At 40.3% G+C, this 16,349-nt stretch overlaps 2 protein-coding genes across 17 annotated transcripts; both read left to right on the forward strand.

The window, feature by feature from the left end:
• Positions 1 to 10,076: 10,076 nt before the first annotated feature.
• Positions 10,077 to 15,072, forward strand: EF-1a (elongation factor 1-alpha). Of its 16 annotated transcripts, none has more exons than XM_008209982.4 (5): positions 10,077 to 10,168; positions 11,725 to 11,901; positions 12,181 to 12,789; positions 13,025 to 13,300; positions 13,530 to 15,070. In XM_008209982.4, exons 2-5 carry the CDS (start codon positions 11,758 to 11,760, stop codon positions 13,884 to 13,886), a joined length of 1,386 nt encoding a protein of 461 aa, XP_008208204.1. In that variant the 5' UTR covers positions 10,077 to 10,168; positions 11,725 to 11,757; the 3' UTR covers positions 13,887 to 15,070. The 16 variants fall into 16 exon arrangements, with proteins under 16 accessions (XP_008208204.1, XP_016836973.1, XP_008208182.1 ...); XM_016981484.3 differs by having other exon boundaries at positions 10,141 to 10,247; XM_008209960.4 differs by having other exon boundaries at positions 10,141 to 10,243.
• LOC100119880 (28S ribosomal protein S14, mitochondrial) lies at positions 15,048 to 16,162 on the forward strand. Its single transcript, XM_001603536.6, has 3 exons — positions 15,048 to 15,341; positions 15,652 to 15,792; positions 15,884 to 16,162. The coding sequence occupies exons 1-3, from the start codon at positions 15,267 to 15,269 to the stop codon at positions 16,070 to 16,072; spliced, it is 405 nt and encodes a 134-aa protein (XP_001603586.2). The 5' UTR covers positions 15,048 to 15,266; the 3' UTR covers positions 16,073 to 16,162.
• Positions 16,163 to 16,349: the final 187 nt, after the last annotated feature.

Below are 16,349 nucleotides of genomic sequence, written 5' to 3' on the forward strand. Positions count from 1 at the left end.
GCGCGCGACAAAGTCTTTTGAAATTTTTCCTGATGGTCTTGCTCCTATTTCGTATATTACTATTTAAAATTTGCCATTCTATTCGATCTGCATTGGCTTTGTAAATCTCGTAGGTTGAGCAATTTTTTCATCGATGCATCGCGGTATACAATAAAATTATCTCGAAATATATGGATTTTCTATAGACAAATAAACATTCGAATAAACGCATTCACGATGTTTTGATATGCGAATGGGTTTTGCGCCGATTGTTTTCGCGACAGAAAATATCTCTCTCTTTGAAAAATGAACTGTTATATATGTGAAGAACGATTTTCGAAACAGAATTGGTAAAACGATATTCAATATTACTTTGATGAAGCATTGTAATTAAAATTAGGTAATCGACGTAAAGTGGATTGCATATGCATAGAGCGAGTATCTGTTCAATGATGAAAATATGAAGTTTGACCGACGAGCCAAAGGTGCCGAACAAGTATATGCGATTCGACTGCCACCTTAATTTTAGAAATAAAATTCCTTATAATAATAACAGCGAAAGCGTAAACGTCATAGATAGAATTTATATATCGAATAGCCGTCACGAAAGCAACAAACAAAATATAGAGGCGGTTGATGGTTTTTAGTGATGAAAAAAATGAATAAATAAAGTGAAGACCGCATCGAATGCGTATTTTACACGTTTAGAATGTAATCGATAAAAGAACTTATCATGTGGTTCGTAGGTCAAATCGAAAGCCTGCCATCGAGCCTCACGATAATGGACGGGGTGGCAAAATTACAAAATGATAATGAATTAATAATTAATAATTAAAACACTAATAAATAAATAATAATGAATAATAATAAAAAAACACGGTCAATCCGATCGACAGACTGCTTGATACTTTTGTAACTCACGCCCTAGTCGCGTACGTTCCCATAAAAAAGAATTAGTAGTATGTACACACAATACATATACACCTTTCATCACCTTGACAAAGCAATTGTCCCTTCAATCGTATAGCGTCGAGATCAAATTGAACTATCACTTGGTCGTCGTTGAAAATAACGTACATACACGGCGTACATCGCGTTGCATATTTTCTCGCGATGCATCATCAGCTTACGAATTTTTACATACGTTTACCTAGTCGTAAGCATAGCAGAGTCAAATCGACAAACTAGCGATTCAATAGAATGACTGGGCTATAGAGGCCTTCCACATACAGGCTGATTTACACACATCCATACATCCATGGTTGTACACGATTCGAACGTGAATTTGTACTTGTGCCGCTCTCGGCGGCAACTCGTGTAAATAATTGCCATATGTATCTCGAAATAATTAATGAATTAATTGCAGTCCCTGGTTGAGACTAGCAAACGAAACGCTACGAATTAGACGCGGAGACGAAATCGGGGCAATTGTCGGCGAGGGAGTAGATTATATTTGCCAACCGCCTCACTCGGCTTTACATTGCTGCCAAAGTTGTGCTCGATTAAATAGACTTGCGTAGATTAAACTTTTTTCACTTTTGCTTCTCGATTGTATTGCTTATATGAATTGACGCATGTAAAAACAATTATATCGTAGACTTTTTACCCTAATCGAACGACATTTGCCCCGACGAACTCCTTTGTGGAGAGTAAAGAAATCGTAGATGAAGAGAGTACATCATAATACAAAAATACCGAAAATTGTAATCCGGATTTTTATGTATAGCATAATATAAACACAAATTCAACACAATTGTAATGATGATGAAACTACACGGAAACACAGATTGCTGCAGAAAATCTATGTAGAAGCACGATATATAATCGTAAAATTATTCGACTAATATTATTATCTTATAATTATTATGGATTTGTTGCTAATTATTACCTATTGACGCTATTGATTTTATTGAGATGTTTATTCGCGTTACGAAAGTATATCGATAATATGTAAAGCCCTTGTATATTCATGGATTACGGTGAATTATGAAATTGCGCAAGCGCTATGAAAGTTATGTACATAATTGAAGACAGGTCGCTTTTATGTAAAGTTTTAAATAACGCACCTATTTCAGCAGTGCCAAAAAGTTTTTGTCTTCCTGCACTGCAGGCATTGTAAGTACGAAATTCGATGTTTATGAATTGTTATTACAATGATAATTTAATATCAAAGTGACTATTAATTGAAAGGTCAGATTTAAAATTTGATTCAAGCAAAACATTACCTTTTGGTTTAAATACAATATTTCACAGAAGACTCTTCCTTTACGTTTTATTTATATTACAGTAAAAGCATACATTCAGCTTATTTCAACTTCTTTAAAGGAAAAAGTTATAATCTTATTTTTCACGAACTCTTTCAACCATATCAGAAGTTATTTGAGAGAACATTACGTGTGTATATAAGCATTGTTTGCAATTTCAAAAGTTCAATTACGAATATCAAATTTCTTAACTCTGAAACTAACGTCGTTTGAGTTTTAAAAGTGAGCAACCCCCGTGTTTTCCTTTTAAGAAAATCGATAAAAAAGTAGAAACTGTCGCCATTGTTTTATCCCGCTCGAGACAGTTCCACGCCGTCGCGAAGAAGCAAAAGGTAATATCGACGACTCTTAAAACTGCCAGAAGTCAAGAGATACACCTAAGAAAAAGATCTAAAGCGATGAAACGGTGTATTTTGTAATCTAGTAACTATTAAAGCTGGTCTCGAGCGCGATGTAGCACTTGCACACTTCATATTTCATATCAAGCCGTAAATATAGCGTGGCGACAGTTTTTTCCAGTTATACTGTATTACGGGGCGACGATGTGTTCGCTAATAAATAACAAATCTCATCCCGTGTGTTATGCGATAGGTTTTACTCTCGAAATAATTGTAATCTTTGAACCAGTGCGATACTTCAATATACGGGCGACACGGAGAAGGAAAAATAAGACTATACGTCGATCGAAGGCAGCGCAGAAAAGTTTTTACTACCTAAGTTTTGTTCTTTGCAATATTGTTGATGAGCAAGTCCTCGTTTCACTTGTTGAAACTCGAGGATACATAAGAACGATGCTATAAGCTTTTTGCAGATAGCTCATCTGCGCACCAGAAGAGCAATCTAAACCACTAATCACGTGCACGAGAACAACTGCGAATTATAGAAAAACAAAAACTTTATGAAGCAACATTAACACGCTACAAAGGCTCTTATTGAACGGTCACTCAGGAATAAACCTATGGTTAACGATTCGCGATATTAAGTATAATGAACAATTGAACGAACGACCTTTTGTAAATACGTACGATTACATTTAGTGATATAAGTATATATATATATATATATATATATATATATATATATATATACATGAAAAAAAATACGTGGCGTATAAAAAATAACTATATATATTATACATAGTGAGTGCACGATCGAAAAGTGCAAATGAATGCGGTACGAGTGAACCGAGAAGAACAATTATTATATAGATAGAAATAAAGAGATGATGATGAGTGTTATACGTGCGAAAGAGAATATTATATGCATCTTATTGGCGAGAGACATTTCATCATATGCATGACCAATCGTATTTATATACATAAAATGCATATAAAAAAAAATGATAATATATAGAAAGGCAGAATATAAAGAGAATAGTCGCAAGAACGAAAAACAACGAGTTACGAATGTCTGCAGTGTGTGTGTGTGTGTGTGTGTGTGTGTGTAAAGTGGATTTTATTCGATCGACTAACGACATTTTTTCGACATTATATAAATATCACACGCATTTTTGTGATAGAGAAGAAGACGACGCGTGTATACATTATATATTGTGTACACACATTTCGATGGCGTATAGGCGTGGAATTTTAACGACAGGATATATTACAATATAGAGGGGTATGTGTATATTAATGCTGAGAGATCGAGAGAATGCGATAATATATGAGATTTCCTTATTAAACTTCGGTTTATGTTTCACACGATATCGAGCCATGTATATCATCACGATTGTGCACGTGTGTCTTTTTTGCCCGATTTCTATATACATGTTTTCAACATCCATAGACGTTGTTTTTAAATTCTCGAAGAATTGTAGCGATTATATACATGCGTATACATATATATGAGAAAAGGATGATGACAAAAAAAAAGGTAACGATGATAATGCTGATGACGATGTCCATACTACCTATACGTTTCTCTCACTTATGTGTGCGCGACTGCCCTTGTGCGATCGAATGTCTCGCCATAGGACGAAATAGAAACCTGACAAATATAAATAGAAACAATTGAAATGGATGTTTTATTTAATTTCTATCCGACTCGCTCCCTTATCCTAAGTTAATCATCGTTGATATATGAATTGTATTATTCATTTGAAATTGCATCGTTATTTTAAAACATAATATTTCAAATCTACAACAGATAATTTTCGTCAGTTAATTTTTATAAACTTTTGTGTAAGTTGCGTTTTTCTTTTTATCCATTATAATGGTTATCCAACAATAAAAAAAGAATATTCACTGCTCTATTTAAAGTGTATCATGGGTATTGATTTGAACGTCCACTTCGTTTGTATCAGTTCCAAGAGTATAGCGGCGGCATCTGCCGTGACATCGGGGAAGCCAGAGTATAATGTTTGCTCTGGAGTGCACCAGCGCGCGTTTACTGCCGCATCGCATATACCGACAGATCATAATTTGAAATCTCGGCCTAAGCGCGCGAGTTTCTCATGCTTTTAGCTTCTTACCGAGTGAATAATTTATCAAAGAAGCGAGATACCGCAGGTCCTTCTAAACCATCTGATAATTTGTTCGCATGCTAAAATTTGTAAGTAAATTAGATTGTCCTTTCCCATGACCGGATTTGTAATAATTTATGTTATTCCTATACAATTTGTCAGATGCAGCAATAATAACAAGTTGGACCTTTATACAATATTCTGATTTCACAAGTTTTGATCCTTACAAATTTTACAATTAAATATTTAAATGTAACATTTTTAGTTTCATATATTATCAAGAATTTGAGTCAAAAAGCATCGATTACTGCAAATAAAAACGTGTTGACCTGCAATACACGAAAAGAACATGACAATTTCATTTGAATTGCCAGTACATTTGGTACATCGATTGCATCAAGATACACCATAGCTTTTAAATTTTTCGCATGAACTCAATATGGCAAACAAACACACGCGTAAATAATAAATAATTGTAAATTTCGCTTAGTTCAGCAGTAGGTAAGCAAATATGCTTAAAAAAAGTTTAAACGAGAGAATAAATGTATTTTTACAAAATAAATTGCACCGCAAATATATATCCATTGCATTTATGTTCACATGCGTACAAACCACGCATCATGATCAACAGCATAAAAGTGCTTACTCACGTTGCAATTCGAATGCAGGTCACGAATAAAATCGGAATGCGCGCGAGCAATCAATATTTTTTACCCGTTATGTCCAATCGTGAAGATGCGTGATATTTGCGAAAGTAAATTAAAAAATATGCATTTTTATCAAACTGGCACAAAATGTAAACATAGCAACAACCTAAACCCGAAAAAATAAAAAAACGAAATCACGCATACAATACATACTCAGCAATTACGCCTTTTATCCCCAGAAATGTTTCCCAAAGCTTCTCGCGCATACAATAACTCTTCGAAGAACAAACATCCTCATATCCGGCAGAAGAGTTTAGCAGAGGCGTGCAAAAAGATCTGCTCGCTCTCGGGTACTTTTCCTCCTACGTTGTATATAGCTATACATAGGCATTATATCTATAGTATTCAACGAGTCCCATCTCCCATCTCGCGGCTTCATTGCACATGCATTACCCGCGCGCGCACAAGCAGCTCGCTTAGTAGCGTCTTATATAGCTGCTCTCACAGCGCGCCATAAGCGTTCAACAAGTGCAAATCGCGCGGGCAGCCGGATTCCTCGGCTCAACTGCAGCGGATAGACGTAGACCCTCGTGTGTGTATAGAATAATGTAATGTGTATATAGAACGCGTCGGAGACTGTACATGTGTGACGCGCACCGACTCTGCGGAAAACTCGCCTGGCAAGCATTAAGCGATTCTCGCGTATTCACACGGAAGTTCAGTGTCGCACCTCGTGTCGATATGGATGTATCTGTAATGAGGCGTGTTTTTAATTTTTTTTTTTTTGTTTCGAGGGAGAGGGATGGATAAGCGTGGAAGTGCAGGTGTCGGCATGTTCAGCAATGTTACTGCGGTAGTCGCGATTTTACATTGTCGTGCAATCGATGAATTGCATGGATGGGCATTTTTCGGTTGCTGCGGTTCATCGCAGGCAACGTGACGCGCTCGTGTATGCGCGACGGAGTCTATTAGATCCGTAAGTCGCGGCAGTCGCGGTTACATATATCTAAACGTGAATGAACTCGTGTCGCTATTTTGCGCAATCCATAACTCACGACGAAGGCCAGTTTAGATTAAACTTCCTTAAATTGAATTTCATAAAATGACGTACTATACATTTGATAATAAGTATATTCGATGAATTTCAAACGATTGGAGTTTATCCGCAGCTGTATGTGATATAAATCTGGCAGAATAATTGCATTATAAGTGGACGAGATATTTTCGCGTATTGTCTTATCCCTGCAATTGAGTATGCTTCAAAGATAGGTACTTACAAGTCAGCTCTATATCTAATGACTCATCAAGCATCATGTAATGACTATAATCTAATTACCACATGGTTTTATCTAACCGAAGCTATTGATCAACGTTCGAAAGATTATTTTATTGTGGCAAACACTGTTATAATCAACGCATTTTTTCATCCTGATATGCAACAAAAAATTAACGCTCAACCCGCATTGACGCCACGTTTCACAATGTATGTACAAAATAGCATACGTCCACTCGGTATACGAGCAGCGAATAATAAAGAAATCCCGATGAATCACGTGAACTATAATTATGCAGTTAATTGCCAGAGACAGCAATTATTAAGCTTCCGCACTATACCTCTGGGATCCCGCCCGCATATCAGGCATATTCTTCATCATATACCATATCAATAGAGCTAAACAGATCCGTTAACGCTCTTATACTCCAGATAGTCCTGATAATTAAAGTGTCGATCGCAGTTCGATGTAATCCGCCAAATCGGATAATAACGCAAAAAAGCGATTTGCATGTGGTGCAACGCTCCGACGATGGCACTATAGACGCGTTGACGCGTTGGAAAAAGACAGAGAGAGAGAGAGAGAGAGAGAGAGAGAGAGAGAGAGAGAGAGAGAGAGAGAACGAGCGAGAGGATTGCTCAGTGGCGGCTGCGGACATTTCCGTCATTATTCGATGCACTTGTGACGGCGCATCCAGGAGTGTATCGTGCCCCGTTAGTGCCCTAGACGTGTATACGTACACAGATATACACCTCCCGCTTCTGCTCGGCGACGAATTTGGGCCTTCCTCCAGCACGTGCACAAGCTGCGGCTGAACCTTTCACTTCGAAGCCCCTGCATCGGACGTACAGTACGAGCGAAGATTTATCAAAATTTGAAAGGAAAAAGGCTGCCGGTGATGAATTTTTCATTTGTAGCATTATACTATATTATCCTGGTTGCGTAGTATTGATTCGAAATTAATGTGCCGTTGTCTTGTCAATTGAATTACAAAATTTAAAGATGAAAATAAAAAGGATGTCAGTTGATCTACAAAAATTTCATAAAGTTATATGGCGAAATGTATACCTACTTTTGATTGTACTGTACACCCAACAGGTAAACTGTTCTGTTACACACTTGATCCCATTCACAAGATTTGCCTTGTCGGTCATCGCTACGGACTTGTCTTTGTAGACGTAAACCGATTTGCTTTTAATACCGTTAGAACATTATATTGAACGAGCACAGGGAATGCTATATGCTGCACAACATTTTGAAGACCTGATGATATACGAGTCGTGTGGATCAAAGCTCTGTCTAATGTTTCGGGCAACGACTTCGGGGAAATGGGAAAATTATTTTTGAAGAATATCCGATATTGATAAGAATATATAATTACCCGATCTTCGAATCGCTGCAGTGATAATGAATATTTTTAACGTTGTTTGTGTGAATAAGTATAATTATTGATGAAAACACCTTTGGTTATAACAAGCATATTTGGTAACCGCGAATTATCAGTTTGATAAAGTATCGCACGATAACGCATTTTACTTATTTACGTAGATTCACGAACTCGACTTAATTGGAAAAAAACACAATAATTAATAACCTTTCGACTAATTATACATTCTTTTTCCTACTTCGATATGCCTTTTACAGGATTTAGATTATGTTGTTCTTTTTTTCGAATTGTATTTTACGAATTCCCGAGGGCTTGTAGCGCGAAATATGGCAAATGTGTATTGATTTTTAAATTCGAATTCGAAAAGTAAAATTTTCCAATCGACCACGTGCAGGGGAAAGGGGAGGAGAAAAATCCTGGAATAGAATAGAAGCCAGAAACACGTTTGGCTAGAAGGACGAAGAAAGTATAAGAGGCGGAGGGACAGGGACAAGGAGGAATAGAGATGTGCCGCATTCTCTCGGGATAAAGAGCATTCCAGGCTCTCCCTTCGCCTCCACACTCCCGAGTTTACTGTATTTTTCCTCGGCAGCTACGGATTTTCAGTTCTTTCTCTCTATACAATCGCTCCAATTTATTAATTTTTTTTCTTTTCACTTGCGCTCTCCTTGATTTATCATTTTTTTACGCCACGTCGTTTAAATTCTGTCTAGTGTTTCTCTTCGTGGGCCCTTTAATTCCTTCTATCTTATCGTTTTTTTCCAATTTCTCGCGTTACAATTTATCCCTACACCGAGTCTCTGCCTCTTTCGCAGAAACGATCGCCACAGCAGTATCAATTTTATCATATCGGAAAGCTAAGAAATTATAACAAATGCATAAATAATATTTGGAAAATCCACGATTATATTTTCCATGAGCCTGTACCTAATATGAAACCTGCTATGTTAATATTTTTACGTAAGGACTGATACGTCAATAATGATTTATTCTTTTTCGTTCGCTATTACAGACAGCGTGTAACTAACTCGGAAAGGTATCTCGTAAAAGCCATGTGGAAGTCAGATCTCGCTTTTCATGGCATGACTGCAGACGAGCCTCCATAGCTTGTCTAAGCATTGACCTTTCGGAGACACGTGGTCGCGCCGCAGTCGAACAAAATTGCTAATTTTCTAACGTTATTTTAATGGATTTTTTAAATTATATCAACTACGAATGATTAAAAATCTTATGAAAATAATTTAGTTAAAACCCACGTGGTGCTATGAATAAAGCATTTCTGTGTAGGTTATTTTAATTTTGAAAAGAACAAATTTATGTTACAATTTGTTAGTATAGAAAGCAATAACATAACAGATTGGACAAAATTATTAAAGGACCGTAAAAAAAATTATTAATCCGTAAATAACGTGCGGCAGTTTCTCTATACATTGATTATTTGAAAATCCAACTTAGCGAACTTCTATTTTTATACGATTCTTTCGAACGTAAACATAGGAGAAAGCCGGCCAATTGAAAAAATAGCCAGAAATCATCGACAGATTTTCAATGTCAAGGCTGCTTTTAAGCATCTCGACAAGATTTTCATGTCCAAAAAAAATACTCATGCATCTTCGATGCAGCCAACCGCAGCATTAAATCAAACTACAGATCGACGTCCCTACATTGACGTCGAAAAAACGAAAGGTCGACCCGGGCCCTGGAGAAGAGCACCAGCTCGTGACGCATGCCTACACCAGGAGGCAGGATTCGGACGATCCCGAGAGACCCGAGTCACACACAGCAGCCAGCAGGCGCTCACACGGTCACACACCTACACACTCGAGCCTGGCTCTCGCAGCACGCCGGCAAACGGGCGTCCGCCACGTCCCCTGCCGGCCAGCCGCGAACCAGTCCCCGTGGCCGAAAAACTCTCCGAATTCCAAAAAACCGAATTATTTTACCGCGCGATGTCAAAAATCAAAAACTGCGAATCCCAAGTTCAATTTTCGTGCGAAAAACTTTAACAACTTAGCCGACGACGAGGCAGGAAGGCCATCGGCAAGGATCGATCATGGCGCGAGCGTCGCCGGCGGAGGCACGGCGGCCGGGCGCTCCCCCCGTGCGCATGTTCACTCCGCTCGCACGGTCTCTTTCTGTCGTAGCATCTGGAGGTGAGTGGTCGTGTCGTGCATGCGTGTGTTCTCGCTCTCTGTGCTCTTCTACACTGTGTGTGCTGATCATCCTCGGCAAGTTCGTCTCGCGCTCTCAAGTATAATCCCGTCGCCAAGGCACCGTGTTCGCGGCATCCGCGCTTCCCGTCGCCGAATTAATCGAGCAAACAGTGCCGGCTAGCCGTCTGTGAGGATATTTTTCGCGATCCCGACATTTTTCGCCGGTAATTTCGTCGAGCCGCATGGCGTCGCGCCGCGACCGCGGCGGCAGCCGCTGTTGCTTCGCCCGCCTTCGATATGGCTCTCGGAGACGGGCAGACAAAATCCGCCCTTTTTCGTTAGGTCTCGGTGCATTGTTCTGTGTGCGGGCGTCACGAGCGTCGCGAGCGTCGCGGCTTTTCCGGAGAGATAGGGAGAGAGGAAAGTGCCGTTTGCGCGTCGTCTACGGGGAGTCGGCTTCTCTGTGCGAGTGTCGCCGTCCGTCAAGATAGTCATCGCGGTGTGAATAATCCCAAGTGCTTCGGCGAAAAGCGCTGATGTAATAACGGCCCTGGGAGTCGGCTATTGAAAGGGGCAGGAATGCCGAAGGAGAGGAGAAAGAGGAGAGAGACCGGAAACGCAATAATGGCGCTCGCCGCTTGTCAAGGATCGCTTTTCGCGTGCTGCCAGTGTTGCCGGGCCTTCTTCGAATCTCGTCTCCTCGTCGGCTTATTTCGTTTCTCCGATCACCAGCTGGAAAATATCGGCCGCGTCGCTCAACCGTATGGCGAGTAGTTAACGCATTCGACTGTCTTGGAAACTCCGATCCTTGCGCAAGGAAGTCGCGCTGTCGAGGCATGCTGTCCTAGTCGGAGGCGTGAAAAGCGAGAAAAATACCGATCTAATTGTCGCCGAATTTCCGGCACACGCGGTCGTCTCTCTCGGCCCGAGTTCCAGTCGAGAGGAACGTTCCGCTTGCGCGAATTGATCGCGATTCGCGGCCATCCGGCTTCTCTTTTCTTCTCGCCGCAGATGGAAATCTCTGCGGGAAAGCCAGCTTCGCTCGGCAGATGTTTTCTCAAAGCCACGGGAGGGATGACGAGTCGTGGGAAAACGTGGCAACAGAGCGTCGGTAGCGAAAAGTCGCTGTGCGGGGAAGGTCTCTATCTCTCTCTCTCTCTCTCTCTCTCTCTCTCAGCAACGCTGCTTCCTCTCTCGCGCAACTTACAAAATGGCTGCCGCCGATGCCGTTTCGAGAACGTTCAAGGGGGCACCGCGCGGAGCCACGTGGATCTCGTGCGTCGTACTAAAGCGACTTCGGAGCCGGGGAGAGCGCTAATCTAGATCAGCCGAGCCGACAGCTTGGCGCGTTGACCAAGTGCTTTTGAATCAGCATTTCGTTGCGAAACGCGCTAAAATTTTTCAAATTTAAATATCGCCGCTTTTTGGGGTTAGATTTTTTGATATTTAAATTCCCCTACTTGCGATCTTTTTTGCTGATTCAAAAGCAGTTAGAACGAGCGTACATATGTTGATTGATGAAATACAACTTTACTAAATTTCGACTTGCTTTTCAGATTTGACCAGACCGATACAAACAGGCAATCACAATGGGTAAGGAGAAGGTTCACATCAACATCGTCGTCATCGGACACGTAGATTCCGGAAAGTCGACCACCACTGGTCACTTGATCTACAAATGCGGTGGTATCGACAAGCGTACCATCGAGAAGTTCGAGAAGGAAGCCCAGGAGGTAATTATCAGCTGCAACTTCTTATTATTCCTCAATTCTGAAGTATTAAAGCCAAAATTGGATATCGAGATGAAGTTCCATAAAAGTCTTCAATATTGGCTTTAGCAAACTCCTGCATGCACGTTCATGATGATAAACTCAAACCATCCATTCGCGGTTTCCACCGGAGGACTTCTGTCCTGTGATGGCCTGATGCGTCTGATCCCATCGCAATGACTCAAAGTTCTTCTAAATTTCAAGCAAACAAATGTACTAATGATACTTGTATCTGTCTTATAGATGGGTAAGGGTTCCTTCAAGTATGCCTGGGTCTTGGACAAACTGAAGGCCGAGCGTGAGCGTGGTATCACCATCGATATTGCTCTGTGGAAATTCGAGACTTCCAAGTACTACGTCACCATCATCGACGCTCCCGGACACAGAGATTTCATCAAGAACATGATCACTGGTACGTCGCAGGCCGATTGCGCCGTGTTGATCGTCGCTGCCGGTACTGGTGAATTCGAAGCCGGTATCTCCAAGAACGGTCAGACCCGTGAGCACGCTCTGCTTGCCTTCACTCTTGGTGTCAAGCAGTTGATCGTTGGTGTCAACAAGATGGACTCCACCGAGCCACCCTACTCGGAGGCTCGTTTCGAGGAAATCAAGAAGGAAGTATCTTCCTACATCAAGAAGATCGGTTACAACCCAGCCGCTGTTGCCTTCGTCCCCATCTCTGGATGGCACGGAGACAACATGTTGGAGCCATCCACCAAAATGCCCTGGTTCAAGGGATGGGCTGTTGAGCGCAAGGAAGGCAAGGCCGACGGCAAGTGCCTCATCGAAGCTCTTGACGCCATCCTGCCACCCAGCAGGCCCACCGACAAAGCCCTTCGTCTTCCCCTCCAGGTAATTGTCTTTGAACAAACATGCCTCATTAATTGGATTGTACCTACTAACGTTCCATTTAATTAAAACAAAAAAAAATACAAATAACTATGTGATGAGAACCCTATTACTTCATTCGCGGTTTCCACCGGAGGATGTATGTCCATTGACGGCCGAAGGCGTCTGATTCCAAATTTAATAAAAAATTAGCTTAATGATGATTTTGTCAGAAAACTAAAGTTTCGGTCTTTTACAGGACGTCTACAAGATTGGTGGTATTGGAACGGTACCCGTCGGTCGTGTCGAGACTGGTGTGCTGAAGCCCGGTATGGTCGTCACCTTCGCCCCAGCTGGACTCACCACTGAGGTTAAGTCCGTCGAAATGCACCACGAAGCTCTGACTGAGGCCGTCCCCGGAGACAACGTTGGTTTCAACGTTAAGAACGTTTCCGTCAAGGACTTGCGTCGTGGATACGTCGCTGGTGACTCCAAGAACAACCCACCCAAGGGAGCCGCTGACTTCACCGCTCAGGTGAGATATCTTGCCATGCCGGCTTCTGACTTGAAAACGATTTTTTTTTAATAGTACAATGATGAGAAATTTTGGATTTCATTCGCGGTTTCCACCGGAGGACTTTGTCCGTTGACGGCTGAAGCGTCTGAGTGCTATTAAAAAATAGTTTATTTGTTCGCTTAAAGAATCATAATGTACATCAAATATTTTATTCGAACATGCTAATAATAAACGATTGTTATTTCAGGTCATCGTCCTGAACCACCCTGGTCAGATCAGCAACGGATACACGCCCGTGCTCGATTGCCACACGGCCCACATTGCTTGCAAGTTCGCCGAAATCAAGGAGAAGTGCGACCGTCGTACCGGTAAAACCACCGAAGAGAACCCCAAGGCCATCAAGTCTGGTGATGCCGCCATCGTCAACCTTGTGCCCAGCAAGCCCATGTGCGTAGAGGCCTTCCAGGAGTTCCCACCCCTGGGACGTTTCGCTGTCCGTGACATGCGTCAAACCGTCGCTGTCGGTGTCATCAAGGCCGTCAACTTCAAGGACGTTAGCGGCAAGGTCACCAAGGCTGCCGAGAAGGCCCAGAAAAAGAAGTAGTCTTAGTTTCCGCGCATTCGATCCGCCGGACGACGCTCTGCTGTTCCGGAGTTCAATGGCGGCAGCGCCGCCAGCAGCACCATTACCACCACTACCATCATCAGCATCGACGCCGCCACCGCCGCTTAGTCCCGCCGCCGCCTCGCCATTGCGGGGCTACTGCCATAGCGAAATCTGCTGTTGCAGCAGCCTTGCCCTCGCCCTCACCGACGAGCGGCTGGTCCATCTACCAAGGCGGCTCCGACGGCACTTCTTCCATCGCAAGGAGTTCCGCAGGAAAGGAGGCTCGCCCGCCTCGCGGACGGGGACGGATGGGGGACGACGTATGTCAGACTCGGTGGAGGAGGGTATACGGTGCTGTTAACAGCGCGCCGTCAATGCTATATATAATTTGTGTACACCTGTTTCACAAAAAAGGAATGGAAGACAAGAAGACATCAACAACAAAACAACATCATAATTTAGCTCAGCTTAATTATATTTTCTAATTATTATACGGAAATAATAAATCCTATATCTGCGATACTCGAGAAACATCTCATTTTTTTAATTACCGTTCGTTATTTTTTTACTCTACACCGTTGTTCACAAACACAAAACGTATATTAATGCATATATATATATACACAAGTAATAATGTCAATTGGCGCCTGGCGCTTCAACTTTCTTTTTCTGATCTTCCATTTTTTTAAATTTTCCAACTTGTTCTCTAGCTTATTGTATACTGGAGGAGTAATTTTTTATAAATGTTAATTTTTAATGAAGACTAATCCTTGAATAATAAAATAAAAAAAATCTTAAAAACAAAAAAAAACATTGAACCAAATCTGCGCCTGTAGATCGAAAGATTAACTCGCCGGCTACTTTTTTTAATTGTTTACTTTCTTCGATCATTCTGACCGCGGAGAGAGTATGACTGCTGAACAAAAAAAAAATTAAAACAATTTCTACGAAATATGCTTCAACGGCCATCCTTTTGTTTCTTTTTTACTTTCAAAATTTCGCAAGTCTGATAATCAAGGAATCAAATTTACTGATGTTTCTTAATCGCATGCATGCACTTTTAAACGAATCGGTCTACGATTTGTGTACTGTATACCTATTTTTTTGTGACAGTTCTCTGTACATACATATAATTAATGGTAATAACGATTGAGCGCGAAATAAAAAAGCTGTGGAAACAATATTTTTGTCTATATTTCACAATTTTATCCCAATTTTTCAATCCTTTATTATTTGGACATTTTAAATTGCTTACCGTTTACAACTGCGAATTGATTACAATGTGTAAGTTTAGATACGTACCTACTTGGTATGGGCCATTATGGCATTTAAAAATGACCGATTGCAGCGCCATAATAGCATGTCTTATTCGTAAACATGGCGTTGTTTAATTCTGCTAAGTCGGTTTTATCAAAATTACTTTGCACAGGCCCTACAATAACACAATACGGAGTGAGTATAAAATTAATATAATCTTGATAAGTTGCATAAATATTTAGAATTTTACTGCAAATCTATTGCTCAATTTCCACAGTAGAATCTTGAATTCTGCTTTTGTAGGTTAGGTTTTTGATAAAAGTAATCAATACTTAGAAACAATTTTATTATTTTTCGTACTTATATATGCATGCATTAGAAAATTATCTTAACAAGAAACAAGATTTTCCTATTTCTTAATTACATCAATAAGCCAGAACGACATATTTTAAGGTTATATAATTTGAACCATAACTACATTTTGTGTATTTCTTTAAACCATCAGTTGCAGCAAGTACGTACAAAGTGGACAAAAAAGATGACAAAACGAGATATGGGTAGAAGAGCGCAGGTAAAGCAATATGCAAAAGATAGATTACATTATGTTGCCATGAAACGGAACAACATTCTGCCAACAGAAATTCAAGTATGATACTAATTTACCTTACTATATACATTTATTTATAATGATTATAATGATCGATTGTGATCTAATTCAAGTATTTATTTTGAATCAGGAATTAGCCAGTGAAGCTTTCGACTTTAAAAACATCCCTAGAACAAGCTCTTTAAGAGCATTAACACCTCGCTGTGTCGTTACTTCAAGAGGCTATGGTACTGTCATCAGGTGGAGATTGTCCAGGTTTATTTTCCGTCATTTAGTTGACTACAACAAAATGGCTGGTGTTCAAAGGGCGATATGGTAGTTAAATTTATTTATAATATTAATGTTAATTTTAAAGCTGTATCCGAGTTGTTTGGATAATAAATTGTTTGTATTATAACAAAAAATCAAACTATTTGTCTACATCTGAATTCTAAATAGTTTTAAAAAATAGTTATTTCTACGATATTTATCATCTCTATAGCACATAGTTGTTAACAAATAATAGTAATTCTAATTTTATTTGTTTATATTTAATTTTAAATATTGTTAAAATTCTTTCATTGGTTATATTTTAGATGTTATAATAATAATAATAA

The sequence above is a fragment of the Nasonia vitripennis genome, chromosome 2 (genome assembly GCF_009193385.2).
Source record: "Nasonia vitripennis strain AsymCx chromosome 2, Nvit_psr_1.1, whole genome shotgun sequence".
Lineage (NCBI taxonomy): Eukaryota > Metazoa > Arthropoda > Insecta > Hymenoptera > Pteromalidae > Nasonia > Nasonia vitripennis.